Below are 25,402 nucleotides of genomic sequence, written 5' to 3'. Positions count from 1 at the left end.
TACCCCTTCAGGTCAGCTACAGATAAACAGCGGGCCGGTCTGGTCTCTGCGAAGGGCTCACTTTTCTTTTCTCCGAAGAGTGAGTTACATCAGTTGTCTGTTATGTCCTGCCAAGAGGGCTGTAGTTCAAAGGAATGTGCCGAGGCTTCGGTGCCAAATCTCCACTTCACCAGTCAACATGATCATCATACTACAGGTGTTCTCTCTCTCTTACTGTTTCTCAGTTTTCTCACTATCCATGACAGACTTTGAATCATGTCAGAGATATATCTTTGTATGGGCTGGTCCATCTGCCGTGGAGTGAAGTGAATCCACAGAAAGGTTAAGGTGAGGAGAAACTAGGAGGTCTAGCCATGCGCCAAATGTTGGGCAAACCCTGCGTGGGGGTGGGGGGGGTGACAGGGGCGGCTGGGTTGTATGAAATGTAATCATAGGAAAAACCCTGGGATTCATTGGGAGTCTGAGGCCATTTCAGGTCACCTGCAACTGCATGGCATGTGAACTGAGCGGTTGGTGAGGATGCAGGGAGAGGAGGAGATGCGCGTTACCTTACCTTGGAGGATAATTATCAATGCTCCACAGACCAAACATGGAAGACGAGGGGTGATTCGGCAGGAACTTGTAATGTCCTCCGGTAAAACAAGGACTCATTGTACTGTCACAGGAAGGCCACGTGTGAGAAACCACCATCTCCACTTTCAGTCGTACGCCGGCTAAGCTGCACAGGGCACTCATTTAATTAACGTGATCATGAATCATCCGATGTGACAGCTGATCACTTGTTTCCACAGATGTACTTAATCTTCAAGGGTGTATCGTTGGATGAATGTGCATTCATACTTGAGTGTCTAACAGAGCCGTTTATTGTACTTTATTAATGTATATGTCAGCCGAAACACTAGGTCGTATTGTGCAACGATGTCTCTGCACGACAGAACGGAGCGAGCACAGGCCGTAGAGACCTCCACTCTTTCAAACCAGTTCGTCAACCTTGTATATTTCTTGGACAGGGCGCGTTAACCGCCATCCACAAAGCATAACATGCTACCGCTCTCCTGGTCCACTCTTGTTTGAACAAGTCCAATGTGGTCTCCACTCCCTGCGTTTGCTGTGCTTAAGGTGCAAGTGGTGCTGGAGCAGCTGCATGTAACATGGGAGATGTCAGTGTCAGAGCAAGAGGCTGCCATTTTCATCTGTGCACACTCTGAGTGCTCTCCAAAGAGTATAAAAGCAGCCATAGAGGGCACTGGAATCGCTAACTGAGCCAGTTTCCTTTTGAGACATGCGTCATGAATCTCAGTGGCTTCACAAATCCCAGTGACTCAAGGACACCATCTGATGGCCGACGAGCAGAACTGCATGAAGATTTCAATCCATTTTATCTGTGAGGTGATTTCTGCAACATACGATCTGTCTTGGACATCTTACAAACTCACCTCTTTCCTGGAAGCACGTCCGCAGATGTCACTGCCCCGGGCCTCGATGTTACCTTTGATGTAACCTGAATGAAGCTATTGTGCTTCACAAACAGTTTGATCTCTTGCGGTAGTGGTGTGTGTGGACTAATAACAAACTGTGAAATGGATGAAAGAGAGATCAGACCGCCTTAAAATCCTCACCAACTTTCTCCTAATCTCCCCCTCAGATAGTTCTTCTGCGGCCCTGCCAACTTTAAGCCCGGGGCTCAACAAAAAGAGAGCAAATAAAAATAATGAGGAGCATGATATGAGGGGAAACAAAGAAAGAGATTAGAGCTCTTTGAGGCCGGTGTTTGATTTAATCTCACGGCTGGTTTGTTTGCGATGCTTTCCCAGAATGAAGTGATTATGTTGATCTTGATGAGTGGAAGCGACTCGGCCCAAAAGTGCTCCATTACTACTTTCGGGTGGAGTCTGTTGATCATCTAAACAGTAGATTCGCTCGTCAAACACTTTTGGGGAAGTTGAAGGATGAACTAACTAAAACTATATAGATCAGTTGCAGACTATTAATAAACGACTGCTGGTTCACCGGGTGTTTATCCTTCCCCAGTATGACACCTGTTTGTGTAGTTACCTCTCCAACTGAGAAGAAACCCGTTAGGATTTATTAGTGACAGTCATTGAATGGTCTTCCTGATGAACTACAATGAAAGTGGTCATGTTGGACGACATTAAATGGAGCTGAAGAAGTAAAGAGATGGGAGAATAATCAAGAAGTATAAACACCATATGTTTGGAATAGTTCAACATTATATTAAATATGATTATTTGCTTTTTCCCCCCTCAAACCTTAATGAAGGATGATGATTGATCTCCGTGTCTGTGCAAACGCTTTTAAACTGGAAACTAAAGTGTTTTGCCGGACGAGGTTAAACATCCAACCAAAGGGACTTTTCTCGATCTGGCAACCAATGATTTCTCACTAAGGGATAGTTCGTTTTCGGAAATATGCTCCATTGAATCTGTTTCCGAGACCGAGATTAGGGAAATGGTTTGGTTCTCACGACTTTGTGTGAATTATCGGGACGGATAGTCGGAGCATGTCGAACCTAATTTACTAATACAGACCACCATCGATTCTAAAGCTGAATATATATAACACAACATTATCTCATTTGTTTAACTTGATGTGAAACTCATGATTATATATTGGTGATTTGCTGATAAATTTTCTTTTTGTTTCTCGTTTGTTTCTTGTCAGACTGAAGTCAGGATGTGTCGTGTGTTTGTCGGAGCTTAGCAAGACTGAAACCTCCAGCGCTACACCTTGTTTAACACCTTGTTTAACACCTTGTTTAACACCTTGTTTAACACCTTGTTTAACACCTTGTATCTTGTTTAACCCTGAACTGCTGTGAAGTTAACGGTGTCTTTCTAGAGGAGCATCCACCATCCACTGACGGTTGTTCTTATTAAAGGAATAGTTCTACTTTTTTTTGGGGGGGGGGGGGCTCCCCCAAAAGAGAAGATTTATATCGAGCTCATGACTGTGCTCTGTGCAGAGCTGCAGTCAACACGTGTTTAGCCTAGCTTACCGTGAAAAGTGGAAAACAGCAAGTCTGGCTTTGTCCAAAGTGAAAAAACTCACATACCAACACCTCTTACTTGCTTACTCTTTTGTCCCCAGTGGGAGATAAAGCTGCAATAAGCTCCCTCCATCATTCCCTATCCTTGGCAAAAAAAGTTCAGCCTCACCACCAGTTAAGTTCATCTTGGCTACCTCGTCAGTACCAGTTCTGTGCCAGGTCATTTTGGTCTTCCAGGTTTTATTTTGCCTGGAGGAGTCCGTCCCAGCGCAGCCTCTGGGATGAGATGTGCGTCCAGTCGAAGCACGTTGCCCAACCAGTCAGTCGACCCTGCCGCACCTCAGAGATGGATGTTCTTGCTTTTGTCGTTTCTGTGTAATTGCACTGCTGTGATCTTTTCAGCCCACAATCCTTTTCACATCGCCCAGGTCTCCCGCCGGCTTTCAGAACCAAACGATGGGACGGACTTGGTGTTATTCTTAACATAGATGGACCTTTGGTTCAGGCTGAAGTGCTTCGACTTCCAAATGTTGCAGAGCTGGGAAAACATCCTGGCCTAACCCCGATCTTGCTTTGTGCGTTTTGCCCTGAAGGCCGCCTCGTTATTACATTTATTTAACATGAACACGAACAAAAATGTTGCCAGCTGTTGGAAAACTCCCTCTAAAACTACAAATTGTCATATTTACATTTCTCTTTTTTGTGCAAGTTAAACCACACTCGGTCTGCCTCTTCTCACCTGTTCCCTCGAATGACTGAAGCTGTTATACAAAGCATTACCAAATGATTTGTCAGCCATTCGCAAAACTATTAGCTCCCTATCAGGCCTTAAATCTTCAGATTTTCTCACACCTCACAGAGTGTCTTTCCCTTTCTGAGTTCTTGGGCCTGAGGGCAAAGTGAACCCCGTGACCCTGCTTCCAGCTCGGAGGAGCCAACCAAGCCAGCGTAGGGATGGGATGGCCCTGACATCAATAAAGGAAACACTTATGGTTGGAGTCAGGATGATACAGCGTTTGGGATTTGCGGCGAGTACGCGAGGCACAAGAATCTAGCTGGATCCCTCACTGGTCGTCCTGTTGCCGTGGCGACCCGCTTTTGTTTAGCGCTCAGCAGATTCGGATCCTGGCGGTGGTTTCATGGGGATTTGTGGATTTGAGAGCGCTGGACGTAGAACGAGATACAAGGAATTATAAAGTGTTTGACTTTTGGTTGGAGAGAGAGTGTGCATGTATGTGTGTGCGTGTGTGTGTGTGTTTGTGTGTGTGTGTATGTTTATGCGTGTGTGTGTGTGTGTGTGTCCCGACTCACTTGTTAAGCAGTAGATCACTCTTTCCCTCCACTTGCTTTATCCTTCTCTCTCTCTCTCTTCACACACAATTTTTTCTACTCCGCAAACACAGGTTTTCCCAGGGAGGCTGAAGCGGGGCTTGATTTACTGTAGAGTGGAATTATGGGAAGGGAAAGCTTCCCGACACAAGGTGGCCGATGGGAGGGTTTGCCAGCCACCGTGCCGATGGTGTTGATGCTTTATGAGTCCTGCAGATGGAGATGATTTGTCTTTTTCGAGGGAAAGCTTTGACATGTGCGGCTCTGATATGCATTGTCGCCTGTGTGGAGATCAAAACGCTGGACGTCCGTCAAAAGAGCCCGAAAGCCAAATCCTCCAGTCGCACGGAGGAAGAGAAATGAAGAGAGAAGAGCATCTGTCAGCAGCGCGGCCCTGCGGACCGTACTGTGGTCGGCTGTGAGGTTCCGGTGACCTGGCCCTACTGATGTGCTGGGCCTCAGTGCTGGCTCTGGCCTTGACCAGCAGAGGGAACATGATACTTAAATCATTCATAATTAGCTCCTTCCCTTTTGCTTAATAACACATGAAGATAAATGGGTTCCAAGAATTTTCCAAATGGAAATAGTCGGTTTGGAATTAAAAGCTAGAAAATGGCCTACAAGCCCTGCATTGTAGTGGTTCTCTCTCTCTCTCTCTCTCTCTCTCTCTCTCTCTCTCTCTCTCTCTCTCTCTCTCTCCTGTTCCTCCTGCAGGACAACACTTAGCACCTTAATTTAAAAAAAAAACAACAACTTTTCTGTCTCTGGAATATAAAACGTTCACATTTTGAAAATAAACGTTTATTTCTTTTTACATGATCTGCACTTTACATAATACATTATACACACAAATAAATGGCCCTGTGGAAACTCACAAACCTGACTACATCGTGATTCTCTTTATGTGCTGTTCATAATGGTCGATCTCATATACAGCGTTTACACAGGCCAAATGTCCGTCCTTCGTGTTTGCAAGTGTCCGTCTGTCTTTATCTCTACAGGAAGTCCGGTCCTGGTCTTAAGATGAGCTGAGCTTCTCCAAGGCGCCGTGCAGGGTCTTCAGGTCTTCTCTCATCTGGCTCAGAGCATTTTGGATCTTGCTGGGTTGATCCAGAACCTCCAGGCTGCAGGTAAAGGGGTCATAGCGAACCGCAAAGGGACGCTTGATGGTTGTAGAGAACCTCCTGTGGGAGTGAATGAATGCACATGGATTAGTATTAAAAAAGCTTGATGCTCCTTTGCATAGATTCTACAAGTCTTTGGATGTTTTCATGGTCATGAGCTCCAAAATCTCCCTGTGGTGTTCAACTGACTTTAACCGGTTGAAAGCTCCTAAAACTAGTAAGTGAGCCTTTGAGTTTACATATACTGTTTCTTAAAGTTAAGAATTAATTTCTCAGGTAAGAATATTAAGTAAAATATTTTAAATACAGGCATTTCTCTTAATTAAGTGAATGATTAGCATCAGGAGTAAGTAATTAATCAGTGGTTAAGGTTGATCGGAAACACATTTTGTTGTAATATAAGGGTGAAAAGTTTAACGAACAGATTTAATGTGATGTGCGTATGTAATGAGTAAATACCTCAACTTAATCTTTGCATCCTCAAAGCTCTCGGACACAAAGTAGACAGGCTGGTAGGTCTGGTCCTGGTACGGCTGCACCGCCGTCTCCTCTGGGTGGAACGGCTTGTACTCTGGCTCGTTGGACAGAGCGTACTGGAGGAACAGACAAAGACCGTGAGCGCGCCAAGCAAATAAAACGAGGAGAACAGCAAGCTGCAAGTAAAAAATAATCTATGTGTGAACGGAGAGATGGCACTTACAACCAGCTCCCCGTAGGACGACAGGAGTCCAGCGCCGTAAGCTTTCACTGCTCCGTTCTGCTTGCAGAGGCCAAATTCCACAGTGAACCAGTACAACTACAATAGGAGAACACAATAAAAAAAAAGCAGATAAAATTATTTCCAGTCTGCCTGGACGAGGATCTGGTCTCTCTTTTGATCTGCGAATACACCGGGCATGTTTTATTTATAGTAACATAATTTATAATTTATGTACAAGCTGAGAAAACCAGGTGAAAGTGGTTGGCTTTAATGTCTGTCGACCATACAAACGGTTTTTAATAAAATGTTAAACCTTTGAACTCACAGTCATTAAAAGACTTTAAATGAAAAATGCACAAAAATAAATTCGGTTTAAATCACTTTAAATGTAAATAGACTGTTGTAGTTGTATTTCTTACATTTTTTCTGCCATATTCTTTTGTATAAATACAGAAATTATATTTTTCACACCCTCAAACTGTTCTATAATAATATCTTGAGAGATTATCACTCAGGATTTGTGCATTTTTATAGGTTTCAGTGTAATTTTTCTTGTCTTTTGGCAGCTTTATACTTGATAGGATAAATTAGATTATAGAGTAGTTTGTGCTGAAATTAGCACACCATGAATCACCAAAAATAAACCTGAACTCCAGGTGGGTCAACATTATGTGCAGTTATTAGCTTTAGCCACTAGATGGCACTGAATATCCATTAAAATGCACAAAGTGAGTCACTTCCAAATCTATACAAATGTAAATTGACTTATTTATGGCTGTAAATCTGCTTTTTAAAGGATAAATGAAACCTACTGTTGACAGTTTCTCAATGTCTTCATCTGAAGCTCCAAGCGAGGCAAGTCCAATCTCCTGTAAGTGTTCAGATGAATTAGTATTAGAGGAAATACAACTAAATTAAAGAGAAATTAAAGAAGATACAGCACTGCACAGTCCACCTACCTGCGAAAACTGGGCGAATTCTTTATCTGACAGCATGGGAATATGGCCGAGAAGTTCATGACAGCAGTCTCTGTCAGAGCAGACGGAACAGAGTCAATGAAAGGGGAAAGCGACTAAATACGTGCATCAATAAATACATTTAAAAAGAGTTGATAAACAGTGACTCACGGCTCAGGGGAGTGCATGGGTGCAGAGGAGTGTCGGATGTACTGTGTGCACTGAAACACCCTGAAGGCCAAACTGGCGAGGAAGTCTCTGGCCGACAGGAGGCCGGCGACCGGACGCAGCTGGAAACCCGTTTTCTCTACAATCACCAGGGAGGAGAGAAAGTGTCAGAGAGTGATGGAGCTCAAAGGCAGTAGAGCTAAAAGATGAATGAAATACAGTATAGTATATAGAGAGGAACACTACAATGACCTCTGTGTGTGTTTAATGTCTGTCTACATTTACAAAGGCAGATTCTTTTTCAGGTTTTCAGACACCTCTAATTTATTATCGCTCTCTTTCTTTATAATAAAATGAATCTTACTTGCAACAATAAGTCGATTATTTGATTGAGTCATTTGACAAAAAATAAACTGGATACTTTAATAGTTTTTTAAAAGCCAAACACCTGCAGGTTGCTGCTTCTTAAATGTGAAGATTTAATGCTTTTGTTTGTCATTTGTGACAGTAAACTGAATATCTTTGGGTTTCAGACGCTTGCTCAGACAAAACAAGACATTTTAAGATTATTATTTTAATTATTTTTTGATATTTTATAGACATATCAACTAATGGAGGAAAATATTTGGCCTGAAATGAGTGTTAGTTGCAGCAGCATCTTCTGTCTTTTGAAGAGAGTAACCTTTCTCAATTCTTCTTTTACTATCTCCGTTTTCTTTTTACCTTTTCACTGTTAGATTTTAAAGACCAAAATGTCTTTTTCTTTTTTTTTTAGATCAGATAGAAGAGCAGACACATCCCTTCATTCTGCTTTTTCAATCTGTGTTTTCTAAAGTTTCTTTTCATTGTAGTTTGTCTGTATTTGTCACCTCTCAGGAAGGCAGACACCTCTCTGAGCTGAGGGATACGGTCCTCTCCGTAGCCGCACTCTCTCTCCAGCTGCTGCAGCCCGTCCAGGAACTGACGACAGGCCAGACTGGGGTAAATACTCCGCAGCTGCTGGTAAACCTCCCTCCTTGAATTTAAACACAGTCACACCGTGTTATCACACCGTTGCAGCCATGAACCGTCGCCCACAATGCATCTGTAACTGTGCACTTCATTCTCACCATGTGGATACTTCTTCTGCTGTGTACTCCACCGTGGGTAACGGGTCCCCGCTGAAACAAAGACAGTTCGTTTATGACGGGATATTTTAATGATACTCAGAACACGGAGGGACTTTCTTTTGAGATCCGACTCACTGTTTGTATCTGAAGGCGAGTTCGGAGATATAAGCCCGTCTTTTCCTGTATTCTGGATCACTGAATCCCTGCAACAACAACAACAACAAAAAAAGGATGTTAATTGAACATGAATTGGCTGTAAATGTGAGTAAAACTGTGATATTTTGCAGCAGATTTGTAAACACTCACCGGATGGTCCTGATCCATGTCTGGATCAAATTTGGTTATTAGCATGTTGCATCTGTCCAGGTCTTTTATCTGTCGGGGAAACCAGGGAACTGTGATGTTGATGGGAGGAAAAAAAAAAAGAAATTAATTAGCGGTTTTGTAATCGGCCTGGTTGCATCTTATTATCATATGGAAACATTCAAAAGGAGTATTCACTGAATAAATGAGGCCAGGAACATCGCACACGATATCCTAATCCGTATGTACCTCGCAAGGAACTGTAATAGTTGTAAAGACAAAACAGTGAGTGTGATAATAAAACCATGCACTTGCCTTTTTCCTCCGGTATGGAGCGAACGTCATCAACCACTCTCTTCAGGGAGTTGATGAAAACATCCAGGTCAGAGCTGTGAACTTCACACTTCATGAAAAACTCCAGGTCCGTCGTGCTGTTCTTCGACTTCCTCCCCGGTCGACTCTCGATGTGGAGAAGTTTAGCTTCAAACGTCTGTGAAGAGCAAAAAAAAAACAGACAAAAATAATCAAATACAATCACTCTTTTTGGTATTTTATTCTTTCTAACCAGTGATTTGCTGCTGAGGGGAAGTAGCTGCATCTTGTAGTTTAGTTTTTGTCATTAGTTTGAAGAACTTGTTTTAATTTCTTGAAACCCAAAGGCCTTCTGGGAGATAAAATATTCACTCTGCCTTTTATTTCAGTTTTATCACCTTGACCAGTTAAACAATATCTTGTCACTCATCAGGCAGAAGTTGATTGGCTTGTATTTTCGGATGTTAAAGCCTAAATTGATGCAAATTAGGGGCTTTTTTTTTCTCCCCCACTCGTTCTTGAACCACATCCATAACCTGCATCCATAAAACAAGATTGGAGCTTTTAACTTTAAATGCAATTTCTAAAAATAGAAAACAGAAATCAGCTGATGCGTTTTAGGGACTTTTTGTGCCTGTTTTCTCAGATGAAACCACATCTGGATAAAACACAGCTGTATATCATGCTCGGTTTTTCTCAATTATGATCAGCTGAGACACAAATTGTTATTTTTTTGTAAGTTAGCTTTCAGATTAATAATTAGCATATAAAACATATAATTAATTTACAAAATATTGTGAATTATACAGATTACAAACAGTGTATAAAATAGTTTAAATTAGCTTCGACTCGACTGACAACAACATTAAAGTCCAACATGTTAATACACCAATGATAATGATCCAGTAACATAATAACACTGACAGTTACTTCACATTAGGAATTCACATGCAAAACATTTAATTATCTATATTCACTTTTTTTTTTAAATTAGCTCCTCCATGTGACAGCATCAGTGATAATAATAATAAAATATATAATATTTAACATTCACAGAGGCCATTTCCCCTCATAATTACTTAAAATAATAATTTCTACAGTGCAGCACAGTTCAGTTTTCCTGGAGTAAATGATCTGAATACTTCCTCCATCTTTGTTTATTTGGGGCTCACCTCGAATATTTTCCCGGTTTTGAAGAATCCCGCGTTTTTCTCGTTGCTGAGAGTGAACAGGACGTTCAGAGTGACCCTGCCGTCCTTCTCCTCGAACACGAAGCCGTCTCCGTACCTGGAGGGCCCCGGGGAGCCCGCGGAGCCGCTGCCGCGCTCCCTGCGAGCATCCTCGATCAGACTCTGCTTCCTCCCGCCGAACGGCGCGGCCTGCACCACACCTTCCGTCTTCATGTGTGCGCGCTCTGCTGGAGGCTTCACGGAGACACCGGTGCCGACGGTGCGTGTGCCATCACCGGTGCAGTGGACAGGTTTAAATACCCTGTCATCTGAGGGCTTTATGGAGATGAGTTGCGCAAGCACAGCACGTGTGTTTGGCTTTTTGCGGGGCATGTTTTGCGTCATGATATCACATCTATTTATGGGACAAAAACAGTGCTATTAGGAGGGAAAACAGCCCATAATAACAGTGGTTGCACAGAAAATGCATTAGGGATCGAAATTTTGTGAATGACAGATGCATTCAACCAAAAAAAGGTCATTATGAGTTACATAAATGTCACATGTCCTATTTATAAAAGAATACTCAATTCCCTGACCTCATTATCTGCTTTTGAGTATTTTGTTGATGATATACGATGGATTTTTAAATGTTTATCAGATGCTCTTTATCAATTAGAGTTGTGCAATGGTGCAATAAGTATTCAGGTCACTTACTTTAGTAAAAGTCCTGCATTCAGAATTAGATTTTCATTATTTTAATTTCCCAGGGTCAATGCACATGGGCCAGCATCAATATAAATGTACCAGTGTTAGCCAAAAGATATTATATTAGCCTTTAAAACAACAACAAAACAAACAGCATGTGCAAAATTAACAGCAGGAGGCAGCTGAACAGAGGATGAACAAAAGCAAGAAAGCAAAAATAACTTACTTATGTGTGAGTATAAAAATGTCAGCCACTAAATACACTTCAATTCTTGGATCAATATTATTGTTGCAACATGCAGGCAGCTATTTAATATTATAGTTAAAGGAGTTGAAAGAAAACTACTGTATGTATCATTGGGTAGTTTAATGTTTAACAATGCATCCCGTCCTATTGTGTAAAACAGAAATAGAAAAAGTAACTCAAAATTGTAGAGTGCTGTTAATTTTGTAGAAGAATATTAATAGATATGTGAAAAAGTGATCAGTAGGAAAGCATTAGAAGACAGAGCCAGAGGATGAAATATTTATTTATTTCACATTTCATGCATATACAAAACAGCAAAATGAAAGCTTGAGTGACAAAAATGATCTCAATAGACTTTTAGGCTTGAAATGCATAGAAAAAAAAATCAGTTATTGCAGTTGTCTTGCATTATATTAGAAGCAAAATTGTATGTTTACATATTTGGTTTTAAATTCATTGAGGTCACAGAGGAGATGTTGATTGTCAAAACCCTCTTATTTTGAAAAGCATGTATACATTTATACTGTAATAATGTCGTTAAAGAGACATTCCTTATTATCCTGCATTAGAACAGGCTACACTTTATTCACTTAACTAAAATACACAGAGAACACATCTTACTAATTGGATAACAGTAATAAAGCCATTATTTGATTTGCATATTTGCTTTAATACAAAGAAAGCTAATTTGCAGGCATGCTAAGCGTAACCGTAAGAGGCCAGCAGTCTAATAAATGAACGACTGTTCCAATGAAAAAAAGATGCTTCAGATTACACGTGCAGTTACGCCAGTTTCCGCAGGGCTTCACACAGTTTCCCCATTTCACCTAAAACAAAAGAAAGAACAAGAGAAACAACTCTTTATTGTGATTCTTTGCTTCATTTCTTATTAAAACACGAGCATAACACGAGTGTAGACGAGTTTTTAAGAGCTGAAGGGGGTCACATGATAAATCTGAGAGGTGGCGAGAGGGTCAAAAGGACAGGGAGGCAGAAGTTAAACATTCATGCTGCACAACTTATATTTATATTTTTAAACATTTCATAATTTTTGCAGTTTTACCTCTAAAAATGATTGAAAATAAACCAATGTTTTTGTATTGTCTTATAATTGTTTTATAATATAAAGGGGAAGTGCCGTCAAGTAACGACACTGATGACGAGATGCAGCGTTGTGCGTTTCTCTTTGCAGTAATCGCAGCGGCGAAAAGAAACAGAACCACCGCTTTAAAAACCAATACATTTAACCGAATTAAAGGGGATTGTGTCGTTCAGCTCTGTGCACAAAAAGTAGCTGACGTAAGTGTGATACATACTACCAATGCTGTCGGCCAGGTTCCTGAGCTGCTGGGTGTTATCCAGCACTTCGATACTCTGGGTGTAGGGGTTGTAGCGCACTGTGAAAGGCCTGGGGATGGTGCCTGCAAATTTCCTGTGGAGACAAATGTTAAACAGGTTGAGTGTGCAACCTAAAGTTATGGAACAGATACACTTCAAAATATGAGTAAGAAACAAAACATTTCTTACCTCACTTTCTCTTTGGCGTCTTCAAAGCTCTCAGCAACAAAGTAAACAGGCTGGTACTCTGTGATGGGGTATTTCTGGAGGCTGGTCTTGTCGGGGTCAAAGGGCTGGAGTCTGGGCTTGTCTGTCAAGCTGTACTGGAAGAAAACAGTGTAAAAGAATATTCAGGGATTTCAATTTCTCAATGAGTGTGTCTATTCCCGGCCGTCAGGACACAGGAAGTGCAGCAGGATTTGGGGCTGGGCTTCTTTCTCTGTTGATGTGACTCGGCAGAGTGCACATCCTCTGCTGACGGCGGCTGATGTAACTTGTGACCTCAATAGCGAGCATGCTCGTCGTCTCTCTGCCCCCACTTACCCACTGAACCACTTTACCCACACCCCGCCGGGGCTGGCAGGCCGACTCCCCCAGTGACACATTAAACCTGAATCTGAGTGGACCACTAACCCACTGCCTGCACCGCTGCGGTTGTGCAACAAGGTGAACGTGTTATAACAACAGATATGGGGTGGGGGGGTGGGGGGGTCAGCAGGAGGGTAGGCAGCACTAAAAGCGATGTACATATTGTTTCCCTGTCTTCACGGACTCAAACACTTGCGTCAGCCCCCCTCCTCTCCTTACCTGCAGCTCTCCAAACGATGAAAGCAAGCCAGCTCCGTAAGCTTTGATCTCTGAGCCCTGCTTACACAGGCCAAACTCCACAGTGAACCAGTACACCTGAGGACATGAATAATACAATCACACAAATATGATTCATACAACAAACCCAGGCAAGAATTCACAGAGACAGCGATGGTTGATCAACAGGCTCATGTACAAATCCTAAAACTGAAGGAGCTTCAGTGTCAGATCACCTATATAAAAATAAAATATATATATTTTCTTGTGCTACGTTTCCCTGCATATAGTTTCTGTTTTATGCTCAAAGGTTTTAACACACCTGTTCTTGAGATTACTGAGATCACAGCGTTAGCAGGTCACATTAAAAGTACAATCATTAGCTTATGGTGGCTAATGCTAACAAACTTGAGGTAAATATTGCTGTATAATGGACATTACTGAGTCAGTTTGCTGACTTTTGCTTCTGTTACAGTAGCTTAGCATTTTAGCTTTAGCATTTTTCATTGTCTCTGAATTATACTTTGCAGACGCCGTTCAGCAAAAGTAACATAGTGTCATGTCGTCTCACTTTAAAGGATCAGTGTGGAGGATTTAGTGGCATCTAGTGGTGAGGGTGCAGACTGCACCCAGCTGAACACCCCTCCCCTTCGCCCCATTCAGGAAATGTAAAAAAAAGCAAAAGCCTCTCTCTAGAGCCAGTGTTTGGTTTGTCCGCTCTGGGCTGCTATAGAAACATGTCGGTGCAACATGGTGGGCGCTCTGTGCAAGACGACCCGTTTCTTATATAGACATGAAGCTAACGAAAAACAACGATTACTACTTTCAGGTGATTATACACTAATGAAAACATAATTATGAATGTTATATTATTAATTATATAATATTAAAATATGGAGCATCTGAACTATCCTGATGCTCCACAAGACATAAGTTTTCTTTTCTTTTGGGAGAAAAAACCCTGTAAGACCTTTTAAAACCCTCTAATCCTACTTTCTAATTAAAATCCCCAAGTTAATCACACAGATATTAAAAATACATCAAATACAATAATTTCAAAAGGAGTTTCTCTGGGCGTCCTTGACATGAAATCACCTGTTCTGGTCTCAGTGCAACTAAGTTAAAAACTAGAAAGTTCATATAATATTATTATTTCTCTCGTGCACAGTACTCACAGTAGCAAGTTTCTCAATGTACTCATCAGGAGCACCAAGGGAGGCGAGTCCAATTTCCTATACAAGCAAATAATTCAGAAAATAAAAGGTTACAGAATATCATGCGTTACGTGGATATATTCAGGATTACGTAACTGAATAAAGCAAGTACTGTTTTTAATTACTTCCGCTGTGACGGGACGTTTTATTACCTGTGAGAACTGGGCAAAACTCGGGTCGGCAAACAAAGGCACATGTCCCAGGAGCTCATGGCAGATGTCCCTGTGTCAGAAACAAAAATTACACTTCGATTATATACAAGTTGTGTATTTTTCCTTCTTTCACAGATTGGGTTCAGACACTAAACACTCACGGCTCAGGTGTGTACGTGGGCTTGGAGCCGTGACGGATGTACTGCGTGGAATGGAAGACGCGGAAGGCGAGTCCGGCCAGGAAGTCCCGGGACGAGAGCAGGCCGGCCACCGGGCGAAGCCGGAAACCTGTGCACGCTGCAGGAGAGGGGCAGACAGGTGAAAGAGAAGAAGGAGAAGAGGGTGAGTGTTTGGTTGTGTTGAGTAACAGTGGTTAGAGAGAGGAGGGAGGGAGGGAGGGAGGGAGGAGGAGGAAGAGGAGGAGGAGGAGGAGGAGGAGGAGGAAGTACGGTGTTTGAATAGATTCTGGAATCTCACATTGGCACTGAGAGGTTTCCAAAATGAAAAAGTAAATGTTTCATACAGTGTATCATACCTAATAAACACATCAATTAAATGAAATGAAATGAACCCAGTTACATGTTGTAAGTAGGCTATGGTGTTGACTGTTAAAACATTCACATGTAATCCAATAAAATGAATCACAGCATAAGCACAAAGTTAAACTGTGTAACACATATTAACACATATAAATGTTGTAGGTCGATGACAGCGCAGCACTTACACTGCAGGAAGCGGGAGACGTCCTCCAGCTGTGGGATGTTGTCCTGCCTGTAGCCGCAGTATTTCTCCAGCAGGGGGAAGACGCGGTTGTGTTCGCGGCAGGCGTGGGTCGGGTACAGAGTCTTCAGCTCCTTGAACACTGTGCCCCACGTGGCCTTCTCCTCCGCTGTGTACTCCACTCTAGGGATGACTTGGCCACTGGGACAGAGACACGAGGTTGTTGTATGTTAGTATAAAGACCCTTCTGTCTCTGGCAGTGATCTATGCTTTAGACTTTCCCTAGAAATAAACTTGAAATAACTAAGTTATATACTGTAATACTATATAAACAGTAAAAAGTGATGAAGGGTAAAGATGTATTTAAATAAAACCGTGTTCCTACACAAATAACAGTGTTTGCCTAAAAGTTTTATATTTATGATGATATAAAATTTTCTTTTTCCATCCTGGGACCCTAAAAGTTTCCCTTTGAGAACCAGGAAAATTGGATTAATGTGGTGAACAGCTCGTTAAAGCACCAATGTGCAGGATTTGAACGTTTCTGACTTTGGCGACTCCTAGTGGTCGTATCAAAAATGACTGTTGCACTAATACACAAACTATTTTCAACAGATAAATTCAAAATATTGTCTCATCACAGAAAAAAAAAATGTACATATAAGGGCTTTAAATTTTAAAAGCTGTAATTGTTTACAGTGTATATAAATATGTTTTTATCGATATCTGTGACCTTTTATGACCTTTTTAATGTAGATTTGCCTTTTATAAACAGTATATTTCCACACAGAATCACGTCCTTGTTTGTCAGTATTACACAGCGATGTAAATGCGTTTCACAGCTTGCTGCTCTTTGTTGTGCCTGTGAACAATACTTTTCAATTACACACACAAAGACCAAGGTCCTTTAACTCCACCGTTGGCCTCTTGTAATTTGTCCCCTATTTGTTAATGATCATTTTTCAAAGGGGCAAAGGACGGACAGAAATCAGACAGAAAATCCACATAAATATTTAAAAGAAATTCCTCTTTTGACTTTTGTAAAAAAAAAAGCAAGAAGCAAAAAGGGGGAAAAAAAGAATAGAGATTTTTAAGAACAGTTACTGTCTGTAGTTGTAGGCGATGTCGGCGAACTCCTTCCTGCGGGCTCTGTAGACTGGATCTGTGAAGCCCTGAACACACACACACACACACACACACACACACACACACACACACAAAGGAAAGCCATGTTAGATCTCATGATCGCAGCCTGGCCACTCAGCTAAATCAAAGAGTGGAAATCCTCTGCTCAGGCTAAACCCTGTGGCCTTTGACAGCATTATGCACTCCGTCTCTAATAAGAGCACGCAAATACATATTCAAATGAAGCCTTTGTAGAGTGTTTTTCAGCTTATGATGAATACATTTTGCTTTAATGGCGGTGGCAAAAGGGAGCAATTATCTATAATTATAGGGGCTCAATTAAAGCAATGACATCAATTTGTGTTTCTAGATAGTTTCCATTAGAATAGACAGCAGAGTGCGGCCTGTCATCTCTGCAGCCCCCGTCTTTAATAAGACGTGTGGGCGTGAGTGGACACGTATTCACACACAAACACACACACACACACACACACACACACACATGCAGAGGCAGGATGTGGCACACAGACAGTGATGGATGAGTCAGTCTTTACCGGGTGATCCGCATCCAGCTCGGAGCCGTAACTGAGGATCTGGTTGGCGAATCGGTCCAAGTCCTGGATGTCATTAGGGAACCATGGCACTGGAGGATAATAACAGTTATTAAACATCGATAATTTGTGTTTTTATTCAACATAGTGTTTATTCAGGTCAAATCAATTTAGCATTCATTCCACAAACACTGTCCAGAGGGAAGAAAATGTAGAAATCATGGAAATTTCCAATGTTAGTAGAACAATAAAAGTATTTTAGGCTTGAGTTGGTGCTAATTTATCTATCCCATATTGTGCAGATCTGGAACGATTAGGCGATTAACTCACAATCAACAGAAAATTTTAATTATTTCGATGATTACTTAATCGCTACAGTATTTTTTCAAACAAAAATACCAACTGTTAATTAGTCCCAGTGATGCTTCTGTCTGTTTTATATCATTATGATCCAACAAACAAACAAGACAAAGACGTCACTTTAAAGGCTGGTTTTTCATTATTGATTAATCTACTGACTATTTTTTTGATTCATTGATTTAGGTGATGTCTTCAACTGCCTTGTTTTTTTCTGATCATCAGTTCAAAGTTTATTTGAGTTACAATCATATAAAAGAAAAAGAAAAGCAGCAAATCTTCATATTCGAGACGTAAAAAATATAAATTTGTTTCTTTATTTCAGCTTGAAAATGGAGAAATGATCATTTGATTATCAAATTAGTTGCAGATTATTCTCAGATTATAATTTTTTTAGCTCTGTTCCACCTTCAGTATTTTCATTTTACATTTTACAGACCAATTAAAAATCTGTGTGAACTACATCCTGAATATTGTGACATTCATGACTGGAATAAACGAGCAGATGATGTTTTGCCTATAGGATTTTGTCCCCAGTGCCGTGGCATGTTGACACTCAACAGAACAGTACACGAGGGGCATCTGCTAGTTCATATGGATTTATGACCCTCAAAAAAAACACTGGGGCCCAATCATTAATCTACATTTGTGCAGTGTGGTCCACCCCGAGGCCCCCGGGAAGACAATAGGCTCCTGCCAGGCTCCTCTATAAACAGGCTGTCTCCAAAACAGGCCACGACTATCCCCTCGTCCACTTGACCCTGACCAGTAGACCTCGGTGTCTCTGTGGGGGTCAAAGGATGATCCATGGTGGCCCTGTCTGTCTCAGCCCGCCGTGACCTTGGCATGTTCTGCTTCCCCGTGTTAGTGTGCGGCCGAGACACAGGGCTCCTCTGTTCACGCCAGGCCTGTTGGTCCTCAGTAGCTAAACTAATGTCATTCTGGAAACAACTAATAAAGGGGATCTAGATGTGGGCGATGGGCCATCAGTCTCATCGGCGACACTGTCTGTCCATGACTAAGTCTGGCTGGGGGGGTGTGGGGGGTGTGGGGGGTTCATAAACCACCAGCCAGCAGCCATCACTGTGCTCCGTTGATAAATGGATCATTTCAGCTGCGTGTGCCTCGGGGGGGGGGGGGGGCAGTGTCGGCCCACCACTTTGACCCAGACTGAAATATCTCCAAACTATACCTGCTAAACATGTTAGCATGCTGTTTTTAGCATTTGGCACTGAGCTGCTAGCATAGCTGCTAATTAAAAATATAAATCAGTGACATCAGCTGTATCAAAATCCACTAAACCCTGAGTTATGGCCGAATCTAATAACGTGACACAAACATTTCAAATACTCCTAAAAGTTGAGGAACAATTAGGAACCAATTATTTGATGACAAGAAATTATTATATTGTTCAATATGATACATCAGATGAGATCCAAGTAAACTCTAAATGGACCAGTTTTTTTATTTTTAAATGTTTAATTTGAGATGTTAGGACAGTTTTGCTTGATCTTTGCGCCCCATGAGCAGTGATGCAAAGTGTACGATCAGCATTAGTTTATTCTAAGCATTATCACAAAGAGGTAAGAAATGAGCAACGTGAGTGACATGTCACAATTATCCTCCTGTGTTTGAAACCACAGTAAATCGTTACCAACTCTCCCCTCACCGCATGTGCAGCTGCCATTTCTACACATCTGGTGTTTGTATTATTTTGAGGTTTCATGCTTATCTTGTCCTCACTGCAGCTACACACACAATGTCTGACCTGTATCCTTCTCTTTGTTGCGTGACAGCTCGTGCACGTGGCCGCTGATTTGTGTGCGCAGGCCGTCAATGACCTCATCCAAGGCCTGGGAGCAGGTGGAGTCCACGCTGATGAAGAACTCGTACTGGTCTTTGTTCATCCGCGACGGACGGGACTCGATGTGCATCAGGTTGATGCCCTTGTCCTGCAGGGAACAGAGGCACAGAGGAGACTGTGGTGAGAGCCGAGCTGATGTTTGTTGTTTGGTTTTTGCAGAACTTATTTTCTCTTCTCTGTGTATATTTCAGGTAATTTTCCCGTCTGTCGAAGGCAGAAGGTTCAAAGTAAACAAAGATAGTGCAAGTGCAAATATTTTTTGCTGCAGCAATACCTTTGTTCCACCACTAGAGGGCGGTGTGAGGTTGTTAAATTGATGGCTATTATTTATCAGACTTGGTGCAGTCCACTCTGACCTTGGGTAAGAGCTGCCTTGAACTCTCTCTCTGCAAACTGACACTGAACTGCACGGACAGGACTTGCATAGTAAAGGTATTCAGGACATATTGTACTGGTTCAGATAAATCCCCCTGCCCTGCCGGTGTTTAGCTCATTTCTCACTCTGCAGCACGAACACAAGACTTTTGGGAAGTTTCCAGATTTTTTTTTTTTTGTTTTGGACGTGATTCCGACGTCCAACGTGATCGTTAAGTCGTAATTACCATCAAAAATGTGTTTTTGTTTATGTAACTTTTGGGGAGGGAGAGGGAGTGTGTTGTTCTCTGTCTACCATAGGCTAAGTAAAGAGGAGGGCGTGAGCAGCCCCCACCCCCGTTTTCTCCCATCTGGATCCCATTCGATATATAACAGATTTTTTTAAGGCCCATGTGGTCCAGCGCTTCCCCCTGGGGGTGATCCACACACGACCAAAGACAGTGTCCAGGTTGGCATTTGAAAGAGAAGATGAGTCGCTCTTTGTGATGTAATATCATCTTTTCACAGTCAGCGGATTTACTGTTGCTTTCTGAACATATTAAAGGAGAAACAACAGTGTTTTCCAGTTGAAAATTTCAGTTGTTTACCTTCATTCCTGTAGCTATTCCCTATAAATTCAATATGATACATAAAACCGTTTTTAAGACCTACACTTAATATATTATGAAAACAGGTCTTTAAAAACTAATGAGGTGAGTTCAAGTAAAACCCATTATCCATTAATGATTTCCCTTTTAAGTTTTAAGTTTCAAAAGAGGAGATTTAGTCTAGATACAAATAATTAGAGTAAACTTTGAGAGAATTACGACACACATGGTGCAAAAGGGGCTGCGACTGAATATGCAAAAGATGCCCCCTAATATTTTGTGCATTCTTTGCATTAACATTTAAATTCTAATATGTTTGTACAGTCAAGTTTGTTCAGTGTCAGGTGATTTTTATTTATTTTTGACCAGTTTTGGAACCAAAATGTGCTTTTTTCTGCACACAGAGAAATATTTCGACGTAGCTTAACATAGTCAGCCATAAATCTTAAACCCAGTAACATGTAGGGGCCGTTTGGTCAGGTTTCAGTACCCGTCTGAGCCGTCCCTCCACTGTAATGCAGGTGACATTAAACCCTTTCCGTCGCCCCGGCTGAGATGCGAGGTCAAGGTCGGCCCGTGGCTCTGACTCGTCACATGATAACCACGCTGCCGTGTCACATGCGTGCTTTGAGTCTCAGGCGGATAAACAACGTGGTGGGCTTTTGGTTTGTGGCTTTCTGGATGAAATACAGAGATTTGACATTCACAAGATTTGACGACAAGCACATGATAGGTGCCACGGCTGCTAGGCTAAACTTTAGCACCCGGTCGGAGAGCAACAGGGAGAACGTGCTCCAGCCAATTCTCCGCCCACCTCCCCAGAACCCTGAGTTCACCTTCCCGTGTTTCCACTTCAGAGCTGTATTGACTCACCTCTACAGCAGTCGAAGCCCATTACCCCATGCCTGCTACACCCTGCACTCCATCCCGTCCTCTCAGAACCTTACCATAGCTCCTCACCACCAGTCACAAAACTACGACCCTCTGTCACTCACGGGACAAGCATTCAGGGGGTCCACCTGCTCATCTCTCCTATACCTCCGCCTCAACCCGCACTATGGCCCCACTCATCCCTGCTAACTCCACGTTTATGCTAACGTCATGAACCGTTCCTATGAAGTCTTAGCCCACCACGCTGTCTGATCGTTTGGGATGCCATTATCTCGACCCACCGACCATAGTCCTAGCGAAACCACTTGAAAGAGCACGCGCACCCGCGCATTCACCAACCGCTGGAAGCGTGAGACAAACCCTTCCCCCCCTCACCATCTTCTCCCCGTCAAAACCAACTCGCCAAACGTGTCACAATACCACTCTCTCTCTCGAGCGGCGTAAAGCGAGACTCTCTGCAGCAGTGGTCTGATTGGGACGGAGGGGGTTGGAGCAGAGCTGAGGAGGATCGGACACGTGGGAGGCTCAATAGCGTCAAAAATGATCCTGATGTTTGCTGCTGCATTTGGCGAACAGCATTTGGCACATATTTGGTATTGATCACAGTCAACCCACTCACAATCTCCTCCTCCCCCCAAGAAACCCACATGACTGAGGAAAAGACTTTTTCTCTTTAATCTAAAACATTTTGTTTTGTTGTTGTGTTGCATGTTTTTTTGGGGGGTTTTATTTTTGGCTGTGTTCTTGAAAAATGTTCGGGAGTCATACTTTGCGCTTCACCTGCAGGAGGAAGCGCAAACGCAAATCTTGATAGGGCGGTGATGTTGAAGATTAAACAGTTGGTGGTTACTTCGAGGCAGTCACGTACACACAGGTGGTTTAGATCGATGACACAGAATAAAACACATGACGCACACTGATACGTTGACCCTCTTGTGGTTGCAAACATTCAGATTCCAGAGACGTGCAGCAGGTACTTCACGTTTTATCATATCGGATTATTATCACTCAAGTTTTACCATGTAAGCAGCATTTTAAAGGGCACTTTCCAAAGTTTCATAACATAACCCTAACGATGTCATAGTGATGTCATCGGGGTTCGCTCGACTCGGACTTGAGTCTTAAGTTGAAAACTTTACAAATCAAAAGCCTGTGTTACAAAGTCGAGGTGTAACATTTAGAAGATGTGGGCATTTAGGAGGCGGGGGGGGGGTTCTAATGAAAGACATTACTGAGTTGCATTATGGGAAACGTAGGACACACATACTAGCGACTAAAAGCCAGAATATCACTGAACAGCTCTGTTGCTTCAATCTTTATTGTTCATCTTTTAATCTGTTTATTATGAGTCCCCCAACTTTATAAAAGTGCATTACTAAATAGCTGGAGTGGCCCTTTAATATTATAGAGGGTTATGGTGGGAATATGTTACTACTTTATATCCTCTTGAGTTGTTTAATCTTTAGTAAAATCAATATTGTTTTAACATTATTTCTCGATACATCGATTAATCTATGAAATTTTTTTGTTGGAAAAATGATGATTAATTGATCATCCAAATAGTTGCTTATTCATTTCCTGTTCCTCGACCAACTGATTGATCGACTAATCGTTGCAGCTCTATACTTAGTTCAATCAGTTCGGCTGTTTCATTGCTGCGGGACACCTGGAGGAGGTGGGTTAGTGGATCAAAGAGCCACCTGTCATGTTTGCACACGACTGATACACAAACAGCCGAGATAAGCTCAGTTTGTTTAGTTCCCTTCTTCAAAAGGGTCAAAAAAGTCGTGTAAATTACACAAAAACAACTACAGATAAATCACGTATAAAACCTACTTCCCTTCTGCCCGAACACAGCTACGACTAAATGTAGAAACTATTAGAATTATAAACTAGATCTTGTGATGCTGTAATATATTAATATAAAAATGCTTTAAAATATTTCTGTACGTGGAGCTTGTTTAATGTTAATCAATAACTTTTTGAACCCGAAATGACCCGAGGAAGCTTGAGCCCCTCATCATGTTATGAAAAAATATTGCTCAACATTTTATATAATAATTTTCTTTTTTTTCCTGAGGATTAAACAGAAGTTAGAGGTTCTGCTACATGGATTTTTTATTTGCTTTTGACTGAGCCACACCAGCCATTTACAGTCTTTATGCTAAGCTAAGCTAACTGGCTGCTGGCTGTTGGTTACATAAACAAGTCAGTTTTAGTCATTTGAAGATGTGTTTCTGACCACAGTCTGGAGTAGTTCGTTTTACCACGTGAAGACTAAAACCGCCCCAGCACTAAATTAACATTCCTACATTCTCTGGTTGTTAAGTGCAGGAGGAACTGCTTGAATTTCTGCTCTCAACTTCCTGAAGAAATGCAGTTTGCGCCGCATCACCTGGGGCCGACTGCAACTTATTTCATAGCCTGGAGAGGAAGAATAGATCTAATGATGATGCGTGAGGACATTAAAGTGTCATTTTAACTATGTGTGGGCCCAGACGAAGAGTAATGGCCGATAAAAAAACAGTCTCGTGCTGTGCGCTCATGACAGTCATGAGAAATTTTGCTGCTGATCGCTTGAAGATCGGGAGAAGCGTCAAGGCTGAAGGAGCGACTGCATGTTCGTGCGCTGTCACTGGAGAAATGGGGTTTACCTCAAAGAGCCGCAGGGCCTTGGCTAAAGCTCCGACCTCCTCTTTCAGGGAGAAGATGCAGGAGATCACCTCTGACTTCTTGTTGGTCTCCTCCTCCAGGTACATGGAGCCCCTTCTCTTCTGTGGAGAGAGACAGAGTTTTACGCTCAAGTTTATGGATTTTTAGATGTTTTTAACTCTAACTCTGGCGTCATCGTCACATACTTAACGCTAACAAACCCACGCTGCGCTTTCAACACCTCACATCTGCACTTTCGTAATCAAGAGGATCCGTAAATCTCAGATTTTCTTATCACTATATTGCTGTTTGATTTGGCCTTGGCTCTCCTTGTGTGTGTGTGTGTGTGTGTGTGTGTGTGTGTGTGTGTTTAAGCGCAGCCATATGTAAGAGAGAGAGCATGAAATCCATTTGAAAGCCACGACACTCTGCGTTCGAGGTGTCTGATCATAAAGCTTGAAGCCCCTCACACCTTTAACCTTTAGACGCGGACCCCGGCAGCGGTCGTAATGCTGGCGTGACACACACCAGAGGATTTTCAACAAATGAGAGAATGAACATTAACACATGCAGACTTTTTTCTTTTTTTTTCTGCAGGTGCGTCACTGAGGAGCAGAATATCTTACAGATGCAGAAATTCCTGCACAGCCCGGACGGTCATTTATTCAATTTAACGATTTTTCTTGAAACAAATCCACTGACGAAAAACCTGAAATGCTTTGTTTGTCTTGACTGCTCGAGTACGGTGAAGGAATTTCTTCATCTTTAAAACCAGAGGGCTTTTATTAGGGCTCCGGCTAATGATTAATTTCAGTATTGATTAACTGAATAACCGTTTTTTGGGGGTTTTTCTGTGCAAAATATCAGAAAATAATGAAAACTGCACAACACAATTTCCCCAAACCCCAAATTAATTTAATTAATGAGCATTTTAGTCAAACAAAGGCAAGAAATCCTCGTATTTAAGAAGCTGGAACTCGGTAATATTTGGCTTTTCTGCATGAAAAACGACACAAATGATCAAATCAGCTAATTATTTAATCTAGCTTATATAAACATTTTAAATTTATATCCGTCTGTCCAAACACCTGTGTAGTAGTCATACCTATGACTGCACATATTGTCCATTTGGTCATTGACATCAGCTGTTTGTTTTTTTCTGCCTTCTATTCACTGAGGCACCTTTGCGGTTCCCTGCTTTGTCTCCTGTTGTACCTGGAAAATTCCAGCTATGACTTTTCTTTGTTACTGTTGCTGCACTGATGTGAATCAGTACATGAAAGATTACATGCAGTTATTGGCTTTTTCTGCTCACAGTCGTCATGTCATGACTAAAGAACACAAATCAGTTGATGGATTTGCTCTCGAAAACAAAACAAGAAAAGTGTTGGAGGAAAAAAAAAAAGAAGCAAATGCAAAGACAGTTATAAATGAATGAAGCAGATATAATAAGATGTGCAGAGTGAGAAATCAGATTTACCCGGGTGGCTTGGTCGTCTGTCTCTGCCTCGGGGCCGTAGTTTCCATTGACTCTCTTGTACGCAGCTTCCATCTTCTCGCTCTTCAGGTAAACAACCTGTGTGCGCTGATGCTGAGCTGTGAGCTGTGGTGAAGTTTCTGGGAGCAGCTCCTGTCTATAA

At 42.0% G+C, this 25,402-nt stretch overlaps 2 protein-coding genes across 4 annotated transcripts; both read right to left on the bottom strand.

Annotated features, from left to right (window-relative positions):
* Positions 1-5,208: 5,208 nt before the first annotated feature.
* LOC111224521 (tyrosine 3-monooxygenase-like) lies at positions 5,209-10,411 on the bottom strand. Its single transcript, XM_022749038.1, has 12 exons — positions 10,181-10,411; positions 9,012-9,186; positions 8,700-8,788; positions 8,529-8,596; positions 8,394-8,444; positions 8,154-8,299; positions 7,288-7,423; positions 7,120-7,189; positions 6,973-7,029; positions 6,161-6,256; positions 5,920-6,053; positions 5,209-5,520 (listed from the first exon to the last, which is right to left on the bottom strand). The coding sequence occupies exons 1-12, from the start codon at positions 10,409-10,411 to the stop codon at positions 5,355-5,357; spliced, it is 1,419 nt and encodes a 472-aa protein (XP_022604759.1). The 3' UTR covers positions 5,209-5,354.
* A 1,024-nt stretch (positions 10,412-11,435) lies between these two features.
* On the bottom strand, positions 11,436-25,387 carry pah (phenylalanine hydroxylase). 3 transcript variants are annotated; one of them, XM_022749035.1, is made up of 13 exons: positions 25,243-25,387; positions 23,765-23,884; positions 19,162-19,345; positions 17,040-17,128; positions 16,465-16,532; positions 15,365-15,561; positions 14,802-14,937; positions 14,641-14,710; positions 14,450-14,506; positions 13,278-13,373; positions 12,660-12,793; positions 12,449-12,564; positions 11,436-11,959 (listed from the first exon to the last, which is right to left on the bottom strand). In XM_022749035.1, the coding sequence occupies exons 1-13, from the start codon at positions 25,312-25,314 to the stop codon at positions 11,916-11,918; spliced, it is 1,383 nt and encodes a 460-aa protein (XP_022604756.1). In that variant the 5' UTR covers positions 25,315-25,387; the 3' UTR covers positions 11,436-11,915. The 3 variants fall into 3 exon arrangements, with proteins under 3 accessions (XP_022604756.1, XP_022604757.1, XP_022604758.1); XM_022749036.1 differs by having other exon boundaries at positions 23,765-23,881; XM_022749037.1 differs by lacking the exons at positions 11,436-11,959; positions 12,449-12,564 and having other exon boundaries at positions 12,666-12,788.
* Between the last annotated feature and the right edge of the window lie 15 nt (positions 25,388-25,402).

Source organism: Seriola dumerili, unplaced genomic scaffold, assembly GCF_002260705.1.
Source record: "Seriola dumerili isolate Sdu_G_001 unplaced genomic scaffold, Sdu_1.0 BDQW01000138.1, whole genome shotgun sequence".
NCBI lineage: Eukaryota > Metazoa > Chordata > Actinopteri > Carangiformes > Carangidae > Seriola > Seriola dumerili.
The sequence above is the reverse complement of the archived record's forward strand: the minus strand, read 5'-3'. Positions and strand labels throughout refer to the sequence as shown.